General features: G+C 41.1%; 1 protein-coding gene and 1 long non-coding RNA gene across 2 annotated transcripts; one reads left to right on the top strand and one right to left on the bottom strand.

The window, feature by feature from the left end:
* Positions 1-6,995: 6,995 nt before the first annotated feature.
* TMEM179 (transmembrane protein 179) lies at positions 6,996-22,346 on the bottom strand. The gene is made up of 4 exons (XM_020979488.2): positions 21,597-22,346; positions 12,240-12,377; positions 11,040-11,118; positions 6,996-7,255 (listed from the first exon to the last, which is right to left on the bottom strand). Exons 1-4 carry the CDS (start codon positions 21,899-21,901, stop codon positions 7,076-7,078), a joined length of 702 nt encoding a protein of 233 aa, XP_020835147.1. The 5' UTR covers positions 21,902-22,346; the 3' UTR covers positions 6,996-7,075.
* Positions 11,313-12,818, top strand: LOC110203059 (uncharacterized). The gene is made up of 2 exons (XR_002322857.2): positions 11,313-11,468; positions 11,583-12,818. It is a non-coding gene; the product is annotated as an uncharacterized LOC110203059 (long non-coding RNA).
* Positions 22,347-22,898: the final 552 nt, after the last annotated feature.

Genomic DNA, 22,898 nt, shown 5'->3' with positions numbered 1-22,898 from the left:
CTTTGGACCAGATGACTTCTATAGTCCCTTGTACCTATAAACTACTCTCATTTCTAACCCTCCCTATGCTTAAATTCCATGATTTGAACTGAGTGAGAGCATCAGTCAAGTGACACTTGACCCCAATCCATTCTTTCTCATGCCAAGGCAATGGTAGGTTGATCTGCACCAGTCTCCATGATGCTCTGAGAAGCCCGACTCTTCCCCGGTCTCTCCAACAGCTTTTGGAAAGCCACGGTTTCATCAGTGGCAGAGATTTGAGCCCGCCTGACCCAAACGAGAGGTGTCAAGGGGCATGGGATAAAAAGGAAAGGGGTAAAGCACAAAAGCACAGCAGACACCATGCTAAAGACAACTTTATTGAGAAAGGTTACGGAAACAAGTCTGAGACACATTGAAGGGAGATAAGCAGAAAGAAGAGGGAGTCATGATGCTGGTCAAGGGTGGGCAAAGGAAGCGGTCACCCTTAACTGAGGAAAATTCCACTTCATACAAGCAGCAGGAAGAAAACATCAGGGGATCAGCAACAGATGTAACTGTCCATCTAGGAGGCAGCAAAACAGAGGGTGAACAAACAGCCCACACACGAAATCTCTCCTTGGGGCTCAGGCTGCTTGAGCCTGGGCCCCAAAACCTCATGCAAAGAAACTAATGAGAAGGGAGAGGAATCTGTCAGTTCCTTGATGTCAGGAGCTCCACATGAGGAGCGCCCTCTACCCAGGCAGCTCAGTACCTGACCTGCAACCAATAGTCTTAGCAAGGAACCTGGGCTTTAAGGGACTTCCCTGGCATCACACAGAAAGCACATGTCCAAAACAGAACTTGAACCCAGCTCTCCCTGACTCCAAGGTCAGCTATGTAACTACTACACCACACTGCCTTACTCCAAGTAAGAACTTAGAGGTGAAAGTGTTTTTAACAATGCATATTCAAATGATATTTAAAAAAAAAAAAAGATTGGGCAAAATGGACTTGAAGTCAGAAAACCTGCATTGGAATCAAAGCTCTTCCACTTACTAGCTGTGTGACCTTAAGTTAGCCCCTTCGCCTCTCTGGGTCTCAGTTTACCCCTCTGTAAAGTGGGAAGGTTGGACTCTATGGTCCCTCAGGTCCCAGGTCTAAAGCTCTGGGGGCATCACTCAGTAGATATCAAATGAAGGAGAAAAAAGAAAAGAAAAGAAATGGACAAGAGTCATATTCCAGACCACAATCTTGTTTGGTCCATTGAGAAGGCTTTTGCCAGAGGCTCTCTCATGACGCAAAAAGCCCAGAATTTCATCTGTCTCTTGGCTCACACACAGCCATGGAAATGCCCAGGTCTTGTTTCGACTCCTTGCTTTTTGGAGGAGTAGGGAGGGTGGGAGCCTTTCCATCTCCTCTCTCTTTGATTGACTTGATCTCTTAGAGATCTGGAATTCATCTTCCATCTCGGAGCAATAATCTCTCGCCTCTAGAAATGAATTATTCTTCTTTGAAAAGGGATCAGTCTTCGCAGGGAAACTGATTACATCCCATCATTGCTATTTTCTACCTGTGTGAACCTATACAAGTGACAGCCCCTATTTCCTCTTTTGGCAAAAAGGGTTAGAGTACGTGATCTCTATGGTCTCTTCAAACTCTAAATCTGGTACTTTATTGATGGAGCTTAAGGTCACTCAGTGAAAATCATTTATGTGACCTTCCTTCACTCTCATGAAAACTCTCCTTCCAGCTGATGCAGTACAGAGGCAACTTCCTATGTTCTTAGATCCTAAATGTGGAGTTAGGAGAGACCTCAGATGTCATCTGGTCTACTTCTCTCATATACAGATTTTTTTACAGATATTTTATATGAAAGGGAGTCTGGAAAGGTTAAGAGCCATTTCATTTAACAACTCTGTTAGGCAGAGCAAGTGTCAATGTTCCCATTTAACAAATGGAGACACTGAGGCTCAGAGAATTTAAATGACTTGACCAAATCCCACAACGTATTGGTAACAGAGCCTGGGTTTGAACTTGGGCCATTTCCTCCAAATCCAAAGTTCCACATGTACCATAGCTGCCTCCCAGATAGAAAAGAGCATTTTTGGTTATCAAAAGGACCTTCAAGGTCTGGCAACAGTATATTAAGGTCATAATTGTATGCAGTCTAGAACACTTCCATACCACAAAATAGCTGAATCAATGTCAGATGGGGCAACATGACGTATTGGGGAAAGCATTAGATTTGGAGTTTGGAAGCCCTGCATTCAAATACTTTGTGACCTTCTGGGCCTCAGTTTCCTCATCTATAAAATGAGGTGCTTGGGCTCCATGATTTCTGGGCTCCCTTTTGGCTCTAAATCTAAAATCAATATAATCTGTATGGTAATACAGACACAGCAGAGGGTAGTAGTAGTCAAGGCTAGACTTGAACTCAGGATACCTGGGTTTAAACCCTGGTTCCTACCATTCATAGTTGTGCAACCTTGAGCAAATCTTTCTGAGCCTCAATCTTCTCATCTATAAAATGGAGTCAATAACACTTGAGCTATTGACTTTCTTAGGACTGTAATGGGAAAGCAATTTACAACCCTTGAAAGACTACAAAAATGAAAGTAGTTATTGTGAATAAGGCACAATCCTTGCCATTGTGAAGTTTATAGACTAGCCCACAATCTCTCAGATTGAGCTGGAGAAATCCTTAGGAACTATTATGTATGAAAACCTGCTTTCTGCACTGAAGGACTAAAGTGGGTCCCAAATATCATGAAATCACAGAATCTAAGATTTGTTCTCCAAATAAGAGCTCCTTCTTCCAGCTAACAAATGGACATCCAGCTTTGGAGTAACCAAATTATTGAAATTTTATGAGTTGGGAGGGGCTTTAGTCATATCCAAAGCCATACCCAACCCACATCCAAAACAGACTTTCTACTACAACATGCCCAACAAATGTTCCTCCAGAACCCACTATCCTTCAAAGTGTCTCATTCCAGTTTGGGACAGTCCTAATTGTTAGGAAGCTCTTCCCAACATCAAAGCCCAAACTGACCTCTTTCTACCTTCCCTCATTTGTTCCTAGATCTGCCCTTTGGGGCCAAACACAAGTCTGACGTTTCTTCCACGTGACATTCCTTCAGATATTTGTAGACAAATATCATGTCCCCACCAAGGGAATTGAGGGGATTAGGACAGCAAGTCATTAATTGTGGAAACTGAGTGAACCACACTCACTCCATCTTGTGACTCAGTTCTGGGGCTGGCTCAGTTCTCTTTCTACTCAATCATGGCTCTAGTCCAATTTCTGTCTTGTGAGAGAACTTTATTCAACTGCGGAATTTGGGAGAAAACCTTATTGCTCTGTTTGAAGCCAGCTCTGCATGTCTGAGACCCAGATGGGATAAGTGACTTTTCCAGTGTCACACTCAAGTGTTTAAAGCAAGACCTGAACCCAGCTATGGTAAACTGGACCACTTCTACCTGTTGCTTAGAAACCCTTAACCAAGGTTAGGCTATCCAGAAACCCAGGCAAATCCAAGGGTTGATGCAAGGAGTTTTCTCACAAAGTACATCTCAAGCTACCTATATGTGTTATCTGAAAACTGGCCCCATACTGGTCAATCAGATATTGTTTCCATGTTCCTTTTGGTTGTTTACAGACACTTAGGGGAGGTGAAACACCTCTTTTTTCTGAATTCGGGGAATTGTACCTGTTCACTCTCTCCCTCCCAATTTGGAAAGACCCTAATCTTTTATCCAATTAGAAATCAGGTTACTTAATATTATATTGTTCCTTGTAATTAATTGGTCTTATTTGATTAATTGTTTTTAATGTATAAAAGTCTGTCTGACCCTATATTCAGGGTGCAGCCCTAAACAGAGGGAGCCTAGTCCCAGTTTGTTGAACAATTGTCATGCGTTGCTTAATAAATCAAAATGCTTTGTTTCCTTAGTCATTTCATCCCTCACATGCCACAGCACTGAATCTTCTCTTTTCCATGCTAAATATCCCTCATTTCTTCATCTGACATGGACAAAAAAGTCTTTACCATCCTGACTGCCTTTCTCAGGAGGATAAATAATAACAATAACAATAATAATAATTAGTATCTATATAACAATTTAAGGTTCACAAAATGCTTTACAAATACTGTCTCATTTGATCCATACAACAACCCTGTGAGATAATGCTGTTGTCATCCCTATTTTACAGATGAGGAAACAGAGGCAGACAGAGGTTAAGGGATTTGCCCAAAGTCACACACCTAGTAAGCATCTGGGGCCAGATTTGAACTGAGGTCTATCCTGAATACAAGTCTATGTTCTATCAACAAAGCATGCCACATTATCAATCTCCTTCCTACACTGTATTACCCAGAATTGAACACAGTATGTCAGATGGGGCCTGACCAGGTGCTTAATAATATCTTGTTTTTTTAATTGGCTGTGTGATCTGGGATGAGGCATTACCCCTCTCTGAATCTGTTTCCACGTCTTTAAGGTAGAGAGAAGGGACTGTAGGCTTTGGGGCTGGAAGGACCCTAGACATCACTGTCATAGGATCCTTGTGGAGAATGAACTTTGCAAACTTTACAATGCCATAGAAGGGGGATTTATTCTTGCTGTTGCTGTTGCTGTAGTCATTTCGACATCCCCCCAAGAAACATAGAATAAAAGCCTGGGTAACATTTCTGAGTTTTTTAGGAGCCTGGAAATTCTTGGAAATGAAAAAGATTGAAGCCATCAAAGCAGGTCTATGGGCCCCTCCCTGTTCCAGTGGCTCTCATTTGGATCAGAGATACTTCTGCACAACTATTATCTTCTGTTATTAGATTTAGATGAAGCCTACTCTAAGACAGGGGGCTACAGGGCCTGCTGCTCTAGGGTTTGGGGCTACTCTAAGACCCCAGACCCTATGGCAGTCACAAAGCCAAAGACTTCTAGGATTTAGAATGAGAAGGGATCTGAGAGATCAGTGAGTGCGACTTCTCATTTTATATATGAGAAAACAGAGAGAATAAGGGACTTGTCTGATACTGGAAGATATAATCACTCACCCAGTTGGGAAACTTCCTGAATTTCTAATGCTGTCAAAGGAAAGCAAATTCAATAGCCCAAAGAAAGGGTTACTGTGGTATCCACTGGGAGTCTTTTGCTGGCTAGGAAATACCAAAGCATATGAACATTAAATCAAATGCCTGCCATACATCCAGATGTTTTGCCTGCATGATGCCAAACACAGGGATGCTGGGCCTTCATGATGACCATTATCCAGATGTTTCTACTTGGAGAATTGGAGCAGCAATCCTGGGCAATTAAAGGGAGCAACTAAAGGAAAAGGGAACATTGGTGATGATAAGGTTGGGGAGGGGCTAGGGTCTGTTAATTTTATGGAGGAAGAAACTGAGGCTTAGAGGAAGGGATGATTTACCCAAGGTCACAGGCAAATAAGGAACAGATTGGAACCCAGGTTTCCTGACTCCAAGTTGATAGTCTGTTATTTCAAATAGCCTCAATGGTTCCTTTTATCTGAGTCTAAGGCAAGACCTAGGTCCACGGACTGGAGAAGATGTCAACCCCAAAGAGAACTCACTTCCTAAATGGAGCTGTTTGCTGGGTTGGTCAAGTGATGCTCACAGAGGGTAAGGAGATAGGAGTTATTTATCACTTGAAACAAGAGATATTCCCCATTGTTCAAAGGATCATGGGTTTAGAGCCAAAGGGGGCCTTAGAGGTCATCAAGTCCAGACCCCACACCTCACAAATGAGGCAAGTGAGACCCAGATGGGTTAAGTGACTTTTCCAGTGTCACCCTCAAGTGTTTAAAGCAAGATCTGAACCCAGGTCATTGTGAGTTCAAGGCTAATGTTTTATGTACCATACCATGCTGCCTCTTGGTACTGAACAACTTATATTTAGTAATGAAAATTGCCCTTGAGGTGCTGGGTGGATAGTTGCAGCAAAAATGACTTGGGTCCACTTGGCAAATTACAAAGCAATTTTAAACACCAAATAAGGTAAGCTTTAAATTAGGTAATTGGACTAGACAGCTAATAATCAGAATATAAGCTTACTAATTCAGACCTATTCCTTAATAGGTGCTCAAGAAATATTTTTTGAATGAATTAACTAGCAAAAAAAGTTAGAAACTACTTGAAAACAGGGTCTGTGCCCTATGTCTTACACATTCCTCAAGGATCTGTGATTTTTTGGAGGGTGGGAACTCATCCCTCCCACCACCACCACCACCACCATCACAGAGCACATCCATAACTTGGTAGAGAACTTGTAACCTGTTGCTTAGGATTCAGAGACACTAAATGGCTTGCCCTGGGTCACACGACTAATTATTGTCAGAGGCATGATTTAAACTTCGGACTTCTGATTCAGTACTATGCCATGCTGCCTTTCTAAATAAGTGCTTATTAAATGTCTATGGGATTGAAGTTCAAATTAAGTAATTTTAAGAGGTGATTATATTATTCTCAAGCACAAAAAGTGATTACAAATTTACTATCAAAAAGTTTTCAAGCAAAAATCGCCTTAGCAACATCCACTGCATTGGTCCTGCCAATGTGAAAGGAAATAAGTGAAATGAAACTGATTTGCTTAAGTACTTTTAAAATTATCTGTTTCTGAAAGTAGTTTAAACATGCCTCTGACAATCTTGCTCATCAATTTACTTCACAAACCCTTTCTTGAGAGGCCACTCAAAGTTCAACATTAGCTCAGTTAAGTGAGCAAAATTCAGCCACCAGTGCCACTTTAATTTCTGAGTTTGCCCTGTAGCTAAAACATTGGCACCAAGATGGGCCAAACTGGCACTGCCAGGGCCAGAGAAGATGACAGAGTGGCTGGAGGGAAGGGAAGCGACTGAGAGTGGGAATGAGGAGGACACAGAAGAGTCTCTCAAGACTACCCAGGACAGCCTCACAGACCTTCGATGGATACAGAACTAGGCGGCTTGAAACCAGACCTAATTTCAGTTCACACTAGCAACGACTTTGCTTCAGCAAGCACTAGCAGGGAAAGGCCAGGCCAGGTCCCCTGGGGCACAAATGGGAACAAGGGAGGGTAGTGCAGGGAGAGGGAGGGAAGGAGGGTGGCCCTGGAATTAGATCATGCCGCTCTTGTCATCTTGAAAAAAGGTCCTCGACGAGGCTCGGCCCAGCAGCAGCTCCTTCTCGTGGATGAGGTTGTCCAACAGGTCCTCCTGCCGGTAATTGTGGTAAACCTTCAGGAAGGCCAAGATGGTGATGCCCAGCCAGGCCAGCCAGGTGGCCCAGAGACCAAACTAGGACAGAAGGACAGAGTGGAAGGGTCTCAGGGGGGTACAAGGGAAAGCATCATCCCTGGGGTTGGGGGTTGGGAGTCAGTAGTTTCGAGTAGCGGGAAGAGCGCTTAATAAAGATGGGGTGCAGAGAGGAGGGAAGGTAGGCAGTTGGGAGATCAGTCCATCTGTTGAGTGGATTTGGTGCCTTACAGTGATCTGGGTTTCTGGCATAAGCAAGAGAAAAACAGAGTCCCTCTGCCCTGGGCAAATCTCCGATCTCATTAGCCCTCAAACAGAGACAGATGATAGGATGTAAGCTCCCTGAGGTCAGGGACTGTTTGTTTTTTGTCTCTACATCTAGTAGCTAGCAGAGTGTCTTGCCTGTAGTGACTGGTGCTTACTAAACGTTTATTGAATTGAATTCAATAACCACTTGTCAAGGATTATCAAGCACGTGTTGGCCTAACTGCTCTCAGAAATCTGTTCGGAAATTCTCTGATTGATGATCTGAGAGAGCAGTAAACAAAAGATAATCAGGCAGCAAGTTGCAAGTTTCAGCCAAGTAGGAATTCAGGAAGGGTGACAACCCCGGAGGTCAGGATAGTCAGGGAGGACTTCACAGAGGAGGTGGGCCCAGGTCAGTAACATCTTCTCCATCCTCCAGTTGTCCCATCAAAAAATGAGGCCAGTAATCCCTGCCCTGCTTACCTCATGGGGTGTTTATGAGGAATAAGTGAGCAAATGAATGGGGAAGCATTTTGAAAAGTCAAAAAGGATGATTCAAACATAATAGTAATAATAACAATAATAAATGACAATAAATAACTATTTCTATAGTGCTTTAAGATTTACAAAGTATAAACCTGTGAGGTAGGTAGTACAAGCATGATTATCCTCCCTTGATATATGAGAAGGCAGAGTCTCGGAGAGGTTAAGTTGATTTACCCAGCATCACACGGCTAGTATTTGGTAGAGCCAGGAAATAACTCCAGGTTTCCTGGAACTTTTCCACTCAACTGCTCTTCATTACATGACAGACTGATTATTGTTGTCTAGTGTTACCATTGTTTATTAGTATTTTCCAACTTAGCAACCAACATGAATCAAAAAAAGCACATAGCTATCTCCATCTGTCCCTCCCTGAGCCCCAGCAAACTCTAGCCCAGGCTGACCTGATGGGTCTCAGAGCCCAGAAGGGAAGGTTTTCCTCCCAGCTTGTGTTCCATTGTTCTATCTCACCTTCAGGGGCAAAGGGGTTTTTCAACAAAGAGCCCTCCCCCAACCCAAACCACTACTCCATTAGATTGTGAATTTTTTCAGGGCAGTAACTGTCTTTCACCTTTTTTTTATTCCCAGCACTTAGCCCAATGCCTGGCACATAATAGGAGCTTAAGAAATGTTTATAGATTGATTCTCTTACCCCCAACCAGGGGACAGCCCTTAGATTTTCATTCTTATAATCCTTGGAAGGACATGTCCCTTTGTTTCTGAATCCAGGAGAAATTATGAAAATACTTTCTTCACTGATAACTAGCAGCTCTGGGCCCCCTCTGATGCCTGCCTTGACAAGGATACACCAAAGCACAATCTGTGATTCCCTTGGAACAGTGTTGTCTTTGACACCCTACACATACTTCCCCTTCCTGAGGAAGGACAAGCAGACAATCTCCTCATTTTATAGAGGAAGAAACAGACTCAGAGAGGGCAATCAGCTTGCTCAATGTCACATAGAACATGAGCAGCAAAGCCAGAACCAGAACAAAGGTCTGACTTCCAGTCCAAAGTTTTCTCTGCTAACACCAGCCTGCCAAGTGAAGGCTTAGCTGACCTAAATTGACTTAGCCTCAGTACTAAGAAGTGTGGAAAGTTAATCATCCTCCAGTGGCTTAGATAAATGCATCTCTTTCGTTTTTCAGACATTTGGGGAAGTGATCAATCAGGAAGAAGAAATAATTTAATGAACTTCAAGATGGAAAAGTCTGACCAAGAGCCTGCTGTGCTCAGGAGTGGGGGACATAAACGAAAGCCATTTTAGCCATCATTTACATAAAATTCATTTCACATTTCTCTTGCTTTTGCTTTATGAAAAAAGTTTATTTTAAATAAATAAAATTGTTATTTTTAAAATTCTTTTTTAAACATTTCCTCAATCATTGAAATAATTACCATGTGGGAGAGAAAAGGGTATGGGATTAGGAGTCAGAAGACCTGAATTCAAATCCCAGCTCTGCTCGTGTGACTTTGGGAAAGTGTAGCCCAAAACTATCTGGGCCTTAGTTTCCTGATGGGTGAGATGAAGCATTTGGGTTAGATGATAGATGCCTAAGGTCTCATCCAGATGCAGAAACCCACTCACTACCTGTATAATCTTTGGAAGTCATTTAAATTCTCTGGGCTTGAGGTTTGCAAAGCACTTTCCTCTTAAAAGTGGATAGAGTTCTAGATCTGCAGGAAGGAAGATCTGAGTTTAAATCCAGCCTCAGACATTTACTAGCTGTGAGACCCTGGACAAGTCACTTAAATTTGCCTATTTGCCTCAGTTTCCTCATCTGTGAAATGAGCTGGAGAAGGACATGCCAAATCACTCCCATATGTTTACCAAGAAAACCCCAAACGAGGTCATGAAGAGTAGAATACAGCTGGAAAGCAACTGTATTTCTCTTAAAAACTCTATGAGGTAGGCAGTAAACATGTTTTCATCCATTCTGATAAAGAAGGACCAAAGATATTGCTTAGGGGCACACAACAAGGCAGCAGGAGAGGATCTTGGTCTTGAGCCCAGGACCTCCTGACTTCAGGGCCAGTGCGCAGTCTCCAAGCTTCTCATTTCACAGATGAGCAAACTGAGGGCTAGGAAGGTCATGACTTGCCCAAGATCTCATAGACAGTAAGCATCAGAGAGGCAGGATATGAAGCAGACTCTCTGACTCCAAAGTCACTAGTCTCAGCCTGCTGCATCTCACGGCCTCCCAACAAACTGAGCTAAGGTCTCTCTCTCCTTATTCTCTATATTGGTTACCAGCCTGTAAAGGTTTGAAGGGCTGTCTAATGGAAGAAGGCTCTGGCTTGCTCTGCCCAGCTCCAGGGACACTGCTAAGAATAATAGGAGAAAGTTACAGGGAAGAAGACACTGACTCACTACAAGGAAGAATTTGGTAAAAAAAAAAAACTGTCTAAAAAGTGGAATGGGCTACCTCAGGAAAGAGTTAGCTAATAATGACTTCTCTGGACCTCAGTTTTCTTATGTGCTAAATAGTGGGATTAAACTAAATGACTCTAGAGTCACTTCTAGTTCTAGACCCATGATCCATAATCCCAGCTAAGTTGTGGAGTGGCTAGAGCTCTGAACCTAGCCTCAGGAAGACCTGAGTTCAAATCCAGCCTCCAGAACTTACTAGATATATGACCCTGGGAATATCATTTAACATCTGTCTGCCTCAACTATAAAAAGGGGACAATAATAGCGCCTACTTCCCAGGGTGATTGTGAGTATCAAATGAGATAATAGTTATAAAGCAATTAGCGCAGTACCTAGCATATAGTAGAGGCTTAATAAATGCTTGTCCCCTTCTCTATTTTCTCCCCACAAATGGCTATATTCCAGCAGAGTCTAAATATCCATTTATCAGAGAGATTGTAGAGAAGGTTCCTTCTCAGGCAGAAATGGACTAAATACTCTCTAAATTCCCTTCTAAGTCTGTGGAATGAGCCAAAGGGCCAAGTCAGCAGGACTCCCCCTCATCCCTAGAATAGCCCTCCTTAACAGCTAACAGCACTCCTCACCCAATCTCACAGTCATACCTACCTGGGCGAGAGAAAACTGGTCATAAAAGGCTGAGTTTTCAGGGTTCAAATCCAAGTCCATATTCTGAAGCTCTTCGCAGCTAAAAAGGCAAAGATATAGGGACAGAAAGTTATTTCCAAAATTCCCTTCTGCCCCACAAGGGAGCAGTCCCACTTCAAATGATTTCCTTCAGCCAAGAAAAACCTCTGAGAAGAAAGTAATGTAAATTCAAAGAAAGAAAATCTCAGGTTTTGACACTGCTTCTTCCAATAAACCTAATGTGGTCTCCTCCCAGGACTTGGAAGAAATCAGATACTGCCAGTTCCAAGGACCACCAAAAGGAGTCCCACAAATGTTTCATAATTAAATTGGAAAGAAGACAGCAGGTCATACATCTGTCTACTGTGAGAAGCATCTTGCCCAGCACCCCCTTGCCACTTCATCTTACAGGTAAGAAAATGGATTACCCAGGTAACTCATGTCATTTGCCTGTAGAACTAATGTTCCTACTGAAGGGGATGCCTTATCCCTCCCCCTAAAGTCTTCCTTCATTTCTTTTTCCAGCCTTAGATGTCCCAGAATGCACGCAGGACTGCCGATGGGTGAGAATGACCGCCAACACTCGGATGCCCTGTCCTTTTGCATTAGCCCAGGATGCATGACCACTCACATACCTTGGAAGAGATGGGAGTTAACAACTCCATTCCTTCTGATGAAATGAAGTACCACCAGCCCTTTGCCATCTGCCCTCCTACTGCCTTGTAAGATCCTCCAGACTTTATCACCTGCTCTGTCTCTACAGCCCGCAGTCACTCTGTTCTATCATCTGGCCTCCTTACAGAATCCAGAACATCTGGACTTCGCTATGTACAATGTCCATCATTGTATCCTTCTGGACCTTTCCATCCATGCTGCAGCTGAACTTTCTTTTATATGTTGTCTCTTCCAATTAGAGTATGAGTTCTTTGAGGGAAGAGGCTGTCTTGCTTTTTCTATTTGTATCCCCAGAGCTTAGCACAATGCATGGATCAGAGTAAGCAATTAGAAAGATGCTTTTTTTTTCATTCATTCATCTATTTGAACATAGAGCTGCCTTGAACTGACTTCCTTTTCATCCTCAAACACACACACACATGCACACATACACACATACACACACACACACACACACACAAACACACACCTTTCCCCCAGGGTACAGAAAGCAGAACATGCACATACCTGTTGGGCATGCGGCCTTTCTCTGTGATGGCATCACACCACATGTCAAATCCCACACTGATGATAGTACAGGCAATGAAGACTACAAAGAGGATGAAGATATTAAGCATCAAAGCTGCAAATGATTCAAGGCAGGTCCTGTAGAGAGGAGAGCAAAGAGATAAGGCTCAGAAATAGCCAACTCATGGCATCTGCAAGCTCTCTGGGAATCCAGAACTCACTTCCCTCCATCCTGGCAGCCTCTCCTCAGAGCCCCATATAGCTGTTTAATTCAGACCAAGCAGGTCTCATTCCCTCTTCACTTGGATGCATTGTACTTTGTAAATGACTAAACAGGACATTAAATTACCAACAGCAGGTAAGCTGGAAGAGAGTCACACATGACCCTATCCTCATTAACCCCGGGGAAGGAAATCCTAACTGTATAAATGATAGCTCCCATTTCTATGATTTTCTAAGGCTTACAAAACTCTTCCTTCACAATAAACCATTAGGGTAGGGAACCTCTTTTGTATCCCCAGGCTTAGTACAGTACCTGGCACGAAGGAGTTGCTGAATAAATGCTGATTGATTGATTGATTATTAATCATTTTTTTCAGAAAAAGAAACTGAAGATTAGAAAAGGTAAATGACTTGCTCAGGCTCATTCATTTAGTAGGGATGCTAAGCCAAGTCTAAAAAAGAACATGAAATCTTTAGCAAAGAAGTTGAAAATACCTGCTGGGAAAACTGTAAAGTAATTTGAAAAAAATTAGGATTAGACAAATATTTTGTGAATTACATGCCACAAGAAGTTTAAAATGCTTATAGTACCTTATTGTTATAAGTCAAACCATTCAAAAAACAAAAGAAAACCAGATTAGATACCTTTCACACCCACGGCATGGGGAAGAATTCTAACAGAGGTGACCGCAAAGGATAAATTAGGCCATTTCAATTATTTTCAAGGATTCTTGACCTTATGGTTAGTGTTCTTTACACTATATATCTTCAACATCATTTTGCTTTTCAGTCATTTCAGCCATGTCTGATTCTTCATGACCTCCATTAGGGTTTTCTTGGCAAAGATACTGGAGTCATTTCCTTCTCCAGCTCATTTTGCAGATGAGGAAACTGAGGCAAACAAGGTGAAGTGACTTGCCTAGGGTCACATGGGCAGTAAGTGTCTGAGGCCTGATTTGAACTCAGAAAGATTCATCTTCCTAACTCCAAGCCCAGCACTCTATCCGCTCTGCCACATATCCAACTGCCCTACTCAACTTCAATCCACATCATAATTTGTATGTTGATTGTTAAGCAACTAAATTGGAGGTAATGCTGATACTCCCATTATGAATAAGTGGTCAAATAGTTCTCAAAAGAAGAGTTACAAACTATTGACTATCTTATGAAAGATTGTTTCCAAACTTACTAAAAATACAAGAAATACAAAACAAACCAACTCTAAGTTTGACTTCAGACCAAGCAAATTAACAGAGGACAAAAGCTGGAGATAACTAATGTTGGATGGGTTACAGAAAACAGGCACATTTTTGACTAATAAATTAGCCAACCATTTGGAGAGCAATTTGAAACTATCTTAAGACAGTGATGAAATATTCACACCTGCTAACCATATTCATAAATCTCTAGCTCGTCAGTAGCCATATAACCCAAGAAGGTCAATAATAAAAAGAAAGGCTCCACACACACCAAAATAGAGTATTTTTTGCAGTGGCAAAGAACTAGAAACAAAGTAAATTGGAGAATGGCTAAATACATTATGGTACATGAATATAATGGAATATTGCCAAGCTATCTGTAAGAAGCATGGTGTTACAGGCCAGAGCTGAGTCATGCCAAGTTCAGATTGGGAACTGGGATAAAATGAGAAGACACTGGAAGACCATGGCAACAAAAAAAGTTTACTTAACCATAGCATCTTTGTATCAAATATACACGTGATGTTTGGTATAGTAATGCATTAGTGAATCTTTGTTTCAAATTTCTTGCAAACAACATATTGTGGGATTATTTTCTCTTTCATTTTACAAGTGAATTCATCTTGTTCATATTCACAGTTATGATTATTAATTGTGCATTTCTCTCCATATTTTCTTATGCTATTTCTTCTCTTTGCACCTGACTCACTCTTTACAGAGGATGGTAAAAGGGAACAAATGTGATAAGCCCTAGTGAACTATAATAGAAGCCACCTGCTTCTATTCCACTGCCAGTCCTATATTCTCCTCACCCACACTCCAATCACTGGTTCTTACACTTTCTTTCCTTTTAATCTCCCCTTGATGATTCACCTTCCAAAGTTGACATTTGTTTTGCTTGTGAAAAAGACCTCTCCAATTCTCCCCTCTTAAACTTCAATCTCCCCCTTCCCTATCCTTGCCTATATCACTGTTGAGTTTAATACTATATCAAATTCTATGTGTATGCACGTTCAACCCTTCTTTGTTCAGTTTAGATAAAAGTTCATGTGATGCTCACTACACCCGCCCATTATGTTTATGTAATTTTCTTCTTGTGCACACCCATAATGCATTCTACCCCTTTCTCCCCCATTTCTTTTTATCCCTTCATTTTCTTTCATTTTCTTAAAATTATTGAAACAGAACAATACCACCCATAGTTTCTCTGTTTTCTTCCTGAAATGCACATACAACTTTTGAACGCATTAAGATTCTGAAAGGACCCTTCTCTATTCTCCTCCATTAAAATGTAGGTACTCAATCATCTCTTAATTCCAAGTGAATATATCTTTCTGGGTTTCTTTTGATTCCTATATTTAGAATCAAAATTTCTACTCAGCTCTAGCTTTTTCATCCTAAATATTTAAATACTCTATTCCAATAAAGATTCATTTTTACCCATGTAGGATTATACTCAGTCTTTTAAGGTGTCACCCTTGGTTGTAAGCCCATTTTTTTCTTGCTTTCTGGAATATCCTATTACAAGATTTTCTCTCCATTACAATAGTTGCTGCCAAGTTTTATTTGATCTTGACTATGATCCCATGAAACTTAATTTTTTTCATTCCTTCTTATTATAGTGTTTTTCCTTTGTCATAGAGGTGCTGGATTTTGACTATAACATTCCTAAGAGTTTTTACTTTGATTTTCTATCAGGTCAAGTCTTCCTATTTCCGCTTGCTTTCTGGATCTCATAAATCTGAGCAGTTTTCATGGATAATTTCTTGAAATATGATTCCCAGACTTTATTTTTGGTCATAGATTTCAGAAAATCTAACAGTTGTTAAACTATCTCACCTGTACCTGGGGAGCTAGGACATATGCAAATTAAATTACAGTTCCTTGAAGCATTAAAATAAGTGCATCTTCTTTTATTAGGTTTGGCCTATTATTCCAACCTGTGAAGATCTTTTTTGGATCCTGATTGATCATCCAATGTGTAAATTATTCCTCTTCTTAAATGATCTTTTAATGATCTTTTATTTTTTAAAATGTTTATTCTTTTGTAATCGACAAAAATAAGCATAAACTTATACGCTCCACATCTTTCAGTCAACTGTGAGATGGTAAAGATGTCATCATTTGTTGACTATCATTTGAATAAACCTTATTGTTCCCTCCCTACTAATATCCTTATCAAGGATAGCCTTTTTCATGTATAGATGACCCTCATAAAGACTTTGTATAGATAGGAAGGTAGGCATCTAAATCAGTAACTGTTGATGTTTTCTGAGTCATCTTTTTTGGAATCAATGGAGTCCAAGAGTGTTACATTCTGTCAGTATCTGTACCTCGTTTAGATATGTAGCAATCCTTTTTTTTAAAGAAAAGACATTAAAAGTCTAGCATGACTTTTGATAAAGCTAATTAAATATACTTTTTCAATAAAAATCTGCCTTCTCTCCCTTCTCCATCACCTAACACACACACATTAAGAAAGAAAGAAAAACAAAACAGTTGTTATAAACATATATAATCAGACAAAACAAATTCCCACATTGGCCGTGTCCAAAAACACTCTCAGCCACACTCTGAGTTCATCATCTCTCTGTCAGGAGATGGGTAGAATGTTTCTTCATGAGTCTTCTGAAGTTATAACTGGTCATTGTGGTGAACAAAGTTCCTGAGTCTTTCAAAAGTATTTGTCTTTACAATATTGTTATGATTGTTTAAATTGTTCTTTTGCTTCTGTTCACTTCACTCTTTATCGGTTCATACAAATCTTCCTAGGTTTCTCTGAAACTAGCCCCTTCATCTTTTCCTATAGGCCAATAGTGTTCTATCATATTCACAGCTTGTTTGCCCATTCCTCAATGATGGGAACCCTCTCAGTTTCCAATTCTTTGCCACTAAAAAAGAGAGATTACAACTATATTTGTACATATTAGTTCCTTTCAGTCTATCCTTCATCTTCTGAGTAAAAGTCTTCTAAGTTTAATCCCTAATTTGTTCTAAACTTCCTTCAAGAATCCTAGTCTGAGGGGCACCTAGGTGGTGCAGTGGATAGAGCGTTGGCCATGGATTCAGGAGGACCTGAGTTCAAATCCGGCCTCAGACACATAACACTTACTAGCTGTGTGGCCCTGGGCAAGTCACTTAACCCCATTGACTAGCCAGAAAACGAATCCTAGTCTGATAATTCTATTTTCTGTAGTGTGGCCCCTGCTCTACTTCTTGAATTCTTACAGATCTTACTGTTGGAGCCATACCACTTAACATAGGCTTATGTCTCGAAAACATTCTTTGCCAATTCACTAACCAACTAGCCCTGTGAGCTAAACAAGTCTTTTTCTATACTTATTTCCACATGTCTCTCTTCCCTGCCCTCCTCCACAAGAATATAGTAAAAATGAAAAGTAATGATGCAACATATTTTGTAAACTATAAAGCATCCTATAATATAGTCTATCATTAATAATTATGTAGATAACAAATGCTACTGGTATTTGAAAGTAACATAAATAAATAACACCATTGATGTCATTGTAACAATGTTAATATATTAACAATTATGATATTAATGACATTGTTATATTACTGATATTGACAGTGAATATCATAATCAAGAAAGTTATAATTCTAATAATATAAATCATTAGGATTAGCAGTGTCAATATTTTGATTTCCTATCTATTAATAATAAATAGCATTATCAGTTTCCAGGAAGTGTGGCAGAATGGACAGTCTTAGACTTGAGATTATCTGGATTTACATTCTGGTTCTAACACATATTGGTTACCTACTAGCTGTACAATGTTGGTCAAGTCACATCCTCTCTAAGCCTCAGTTTCCACATCTACAAAATGATAATGTTGAACTAGGTTCTTAACTCTTTTTTTGGTCACAGACTCCTTTGGCAGTGCAGTAGGTCAAGGTTGAGAAATGAAAGAGGTCAAAGACCTCTCAGAAGCCTCATATCAGTATATTGTTAATATCTGCAGAAGGTGCTAGTTGTGGCTAGTACCGTAAACATGATCAAAAATAAAACCAGCATCACATGTGCTCTATGTGCCAAACACTATGTTAAGAAGAAGGAAAAAATTACCTATCAATCTACGAATCATTTATGAATTAATTGCCTATGTGAAGTCAGACCAACAACTAGTTAAAGCAATGGTTAAAATAAGTACCAAACTAGAAGAAAAAAATAAAGATAAGAAGAAGAACGCATGGGCAATTAGAACAGCTCAAACCTGACTTACTCAAATCAGCTCTTAATGGCTAAAAAAATGAAAAGGTAAGTGAAAAGACATTAACTTTGTCACCATTTCTTACAAAAGTTAAATCAGTATGTGGCAATCACTGTAACAAAGAGCCCAGAAAAAAATACCTCAGCCAATCAATATGTGAAATCCTTGCTAAGCAGAAAGACCTGGAAGTCACTGACATCAGTTTAGAGTTTAAACTAACTTGTAAAAGGTTACAAAGTAGGATAGTCAAAGATTGCAACCAATGTCACTTCACAAAATAGCAAACAGTGGTGAGAACAAATGGGAGAGGTGACAAGTCTGCAAAAAAATTAAAAATTGACATTGAAGCCATATCATTCAGAGAGAGTTTATAATTAAACCAGTAGGAGGACAACAAATAGATGAAAATGAAGCAAATCTACCAGAGTTTCTAAAGTAATTTATTTTCATCATCACTGACAATGAGACCACCATATTTGGACTCTCCAATGGACAGAAGTGAAAACGGCACCTCAGAAAATAAAATCACAAAGAGCATCTGTAGCTGTCTGCTGAGTGCTAACAGAAAAAATCCATCCTGGAGGCAACACAATTTTGAAAGCATTAAGAGATTGTTTTTAAGTTGTCTCAAAGAGGGAAACTTTTGTGAACTATAGCATTGCCAAAATAAAGAAAATTGAAATGTGAACAATAACTAGGAAATCATATGACCACATTGTCATCTCTATAAACTCTTTGTAAGAATGACTTACACATTCATTGAGAGCATCCTTAATGAGACTATGAGAATAGAACAGGCTTTTTCCCCAAAAAAGTTTCCTGTAGAAGACTATATGTTGGATCACATGATTAAAAGACACAGGGAATATAAGATTTTGCTGTAGTTGCTGATTCCATGAAAGCATTTGACTTTGTAGAGCAAAAATGTAGCCTTTAAATGTCTCCCCTTAAGAAGGAGACTCTTATGTGTATGTTAAAATCACACATTGAAAGACGCAGCTACAGAGCTATAGCTTCATTCAGTAATCATTTAGCTACAAATGCAAGTGAAGCATAAAACACAGAGACAAATGTTTACCAAAACTATTTACTTCTGTCATAAAAGATGCCCTGAGCAAAATCCAAAAGAAAAAGAGGGTCTTGGTAAATAATGGAACCCTCCAGATGCTTCTATCTGTAGATGATATTTTAACAATTGCATCAAACCCCAGAATACTACAGAGCCTCTTTAAGCAGCTCCATGGCTACTAAAAAATTACTGGTCTAGCAATCCACACAGTTGAAAAACCAAATGGATGAAGAATGCCACACAGTGAGATAAGCAAGAAGCTTATTGAATTATATGTATCTTGTGCTCAAACTTCAGAGAAACAATGAACTTGTCTGAGAACTGAATAAAAGGGAAAAAGGTAACCTGGATTGTATGAGAAATTGCTCAAACTGCTCCCTCACACAAAAGTAGTGCTTTTTAACACCCACATTCTTCCAGTATGTACATTTGTAAATCATAGAATGCCACAATCTCCAAAGAATCAAAATTATAGTGACCCAGAGGCAATGGAGAAAAGCATAGTGCATGTTAGTAGGGTCGGCTTATTACCAGCAATGATTTGGAAGCAAGAAGAAGCCAAGAAGATTTCATACAGGAAATTATGATCAGAAAAGGAGGTGGGACTATCTTATAGCAATAGGTAGAGATGACAGATTGATAATCCACATGCTGCACTGGTAACCACAAAATGTTGAATGCAGTGAAGATTTCCAGTTGATTGGGTAGATCCTTTATGGAAGATATATCAGAAACCCTAAGCATAAACGACACAGAATGAGAGGCATGGGTGGATTGCAATCTACTGCATGGGAAGGAGTATCCATATTGATGAGCTCATGGATACATTAAATTATTGAAATATTACAGTATTAATGTATAAGTCTCATCTTCATTAAACATTAGGATCTCACAGGCTAGGAACATGGTGAGTGCTCAGAAAATGCATACTAGTTGACTTATTCAAAATTAATAAGCATTTATTAAGCACCTACTATATTCAAGGCCTTTGATCAAAGCTGGGGATACGGAAGATGAAAATGATCCAGTTCCCTTCCCTCAAGGAACTTACTGTATAATAAGGAGAATGCAAGAGGTATTAATATCAATAATAATATACTTCAAAGACCAGTGATATCATTAGGGTAGATCATTCCTATACCAACACAGGTGTCAACTCGTCCACACCATAACAGATAGAGTCCTTAAGTTATGTTTATCTTGAAGATAAAGAATTTATCTTAAGAAAGCAACCCCTCTGTAGATAAGCCCCTTGAAAAGGGGAGAAATTGGTAGGGCTTCCCTGATTCCCTGACATCACTAGAAATCATCTCTTTGGGCCTAAGGACCTTTCTAGACAGTAGAGAGCCTTATCAGATCTAGGGAGGGAAAAGAACAGAAAGAATGCCATCGCTGAGAGCTAACATAGGTCTACCACCCTCCAAAATATGTAAGGAAAGTTAAAAAAATTAAATTTGCCATCCAAATATTTGGACTACATACTGCCCAAACATCTGGAGGATTCCAAATATCAGATATCTGTAATGATGCAGATGGGATAGCTAAGTGGTACAGTGGACAGGGTATTAGGACCTAAAGTCAGGAAGATCTGAGTTTAAATCTTACCTCAGACACTTCTTAGCTGTGTGACCTAGGCTAGTCACTTAACCTCTTCTTCATGTGTAAAATGGGGATAATAATAGCACCTACCTAAATGCAAAGCACTTTGCATTTATCAAATGAAATAAATGCAAAGTGCCTTGCAAGCCTTAAAAGGTTACATAAATTCTAGCTACTATGAGATCTTGCTAAGTGTTTTCCTCACATTGTATCCATGTGGGGGGGAGGGAGGGTGTAAGCAGTATTATTCCCATTTTGCAGATGGAGAAACTGAGGCTCCGAGGTGTTAAATGACTTCCTGGAGGTCACATGACTAATATTTGCAGTGACTCAAACCCCAACTGCCTAGATTAATGACTGATTTTTCCCATCCGGGATGAAAGAAATTTGTTTGTGGGAGAGTGAGGTGGAAGAAAGGCTTTTGTCTCTTCTCACTCAGGCCTCAGCCCGGCCCTTTCCTCCCTCACTTTGCACGGTTTTTCCTTCTCTCCATCAAGAAATAAGAATATGGGAGAAGTGTCCATGGTACTAAAGGGAATGTTCTCCTCTAGGCCAGAGTCAAGCTTGGAGAGAGATGACTAGGTAATTTTTGCACCGGGAAGAAGGAAGTTTGTCTGGGGTGGGAGGTGAAGGGGCAGTACAGAGGGGTCAGATCTTTGGATAGTGATATTGGATAGCGTTTGCACAAGAGGATGTCTATTTGCCGGGATTGCAGAGGAACAGAGTTCGATAATGATGGGGGCAGCTTGTGTGCATAGCGATGATTTTTGCATGGGAGTGGAAACAGTTTCCACAGGAAGGGGATGTTTTCCGGAGGAGCTATTGGAAGAAGGTTGTTTAGAGGAGGGACTGCACGGAAGGATATGGGAGAGGATGGCTTTTTACATTTGGGCAAGGATTGTTTTCAGGTGAGGGGGCTTGTTTGCACGGGAGTAGATGGGGTCCAGAGGAGAGAGCTGCGCCCTAGGGACACAGTTCTTAGCCCCAAGCAGGTTTTGCTGGGGCTAGGGGCCGCGTGGGGGCCGCCACTACTTACTCGTCGAATCCCTTGCACAGGAGATAGAGCGACCGCCAGGCTAACCCGATGGCCACAGACAGGGAGAGCAGGGCAGCGAGCAGAGAGTAGTGGCAGGCAGCGGGTGAGCCCCACTCCTGCACCGTGAAGCGCTGATGTTCCTGCACGGTCAGATTGGTGCTCAGCCACATGCCCTCAGTGAAGAGCAAGCAGCGGCCGTGGAAGTCATGGCAGTTCTCAGTCAGTGGCACCACCACGATGAAGCTAAACAGGAAGGCAAGGAAGTAGCAGGAACCCTGGGCGAAGACTAATTTGTTTTTCCCCATGGTCAGGCCTGGGCACAGCCCCGAAAGGGAGAAGAGGTGGAGGACAGAGATGAACAGGAAAGAAAGAAGGGGAGACAAATGGGGGGAAAGGTAAGAGATAAAGGAAAAGAGAAGGATGTGAGAATTCTGAGCGGCAAGAGAAAAAGACAGGAAAGAACGGAGAAGAAAGGGAAAACAGGGAGGTGAAAAAGAACAAAGACGGGGAGGAAGAGGTGAAAACAGAAAAGGAAATGCAGGAGGAGCGGGTGGAGGAAACCTGGGAGGAAGAGAGAAGAATGAAGAGGAAGAAGAGGAGGTGGGGCAGTGGGCAAGTGAAGACCTGGAAATCCGCAGAGGAGGGCGGTAGGTTCTCTGGTGCAGAATCTGGGGCTGGGACTGCAGACTAGGGGTGGGGGAGCCGAGGAGGATGCGCAGTGGGATCTTGTCCAGGCCACGGCCTCCTCCCCCAGGCCCCTCTGGCTGGCTTCCCACCATACAGCAGGCGCTTGCGCACTCCGTTTGTATTGCGGCGTTTTCAGAATGCTGGACAGCTCCTAGAAGGGAGTACCTCTTTTGGCCCTGGTGGTGGTGGAAGAATGGGAAAGTGGGAAGTCAGGGATCTAGGGATGAAGGATTAGGGGTGGAGGTGAAGTCGGAAGTTCAAATTCTTGGTCCAGTTTATCATCATTAGATTCTAGTAAATTAGACTTGCGGAAAAGTAATGGGGGTGATGGATGAAAATATGACCTCCACTGCCACTTTACCTCAAAACTAACCAGGGTAGCCAGATCTCAAACCTCACTATCAACTCAAAATTACACCTGCAAGATTATGAATTTCGAATTTTCCCACTCTGACCCCAGTCTCCTATCCTTCCAATTCTCCTTATTCCTTAATCTTCTCCTGTCCTTTGCCCTTATCCCATTCAGGCCCATCCAGTCAGTCAACCATGTTCTAAACTCATTTTCCTCTTACCCAGGCTTAACCATGTGGTCAGCTACTTCAATAATCCTAACCT

The sequence above is a fragment of the Phascolarctos cinereus genome, unplaced genomic scaffold (assembly GCF_003287225.1).
Source record: "Phascolarctos cinereus isolate Bilbo 61053 unplaced genomic scaffold, phaCin_HiC Scaffold_2;HRSCAF=192, whole genome shotgun sequence".
Taxonomy (NCBI): Eukaryota; Metazoa; Chordata; class Mammalia; order Diprotodontia; family Phascolarctidae; genus Phascolarctos; species Phascolarctos cinereus.
The sequence above is the reverse complement of the archived record's forward strand: the minus strand, read 5'-3'. Positions and strand labels throughout refer to the sequence as shown.

Coding starts and splice junctions, on each gene's coding strand:
- TMEM179 (XM_020979488.2), bottom strand. CDS start 21,901: ATGGGGAAAAACAAATTAGTCTTCGCCCAGGGTTCCTGCTACTTCCTT. Junction 11,119..12,239: donor AAAGGCCGCATGCCCAACAG/GTATGTGCATGT, acceptor TTGCCTTTTTAG/CTGCGAAGAGCTTCAGAATA. Junction 7,256..11,039: donor ACCAGTTTTCTCTCGCCCAG/GTAGGTATGACT, acceptor CTTCTGTCCTAG/TTTGGTCTCTGGGCCACCTG.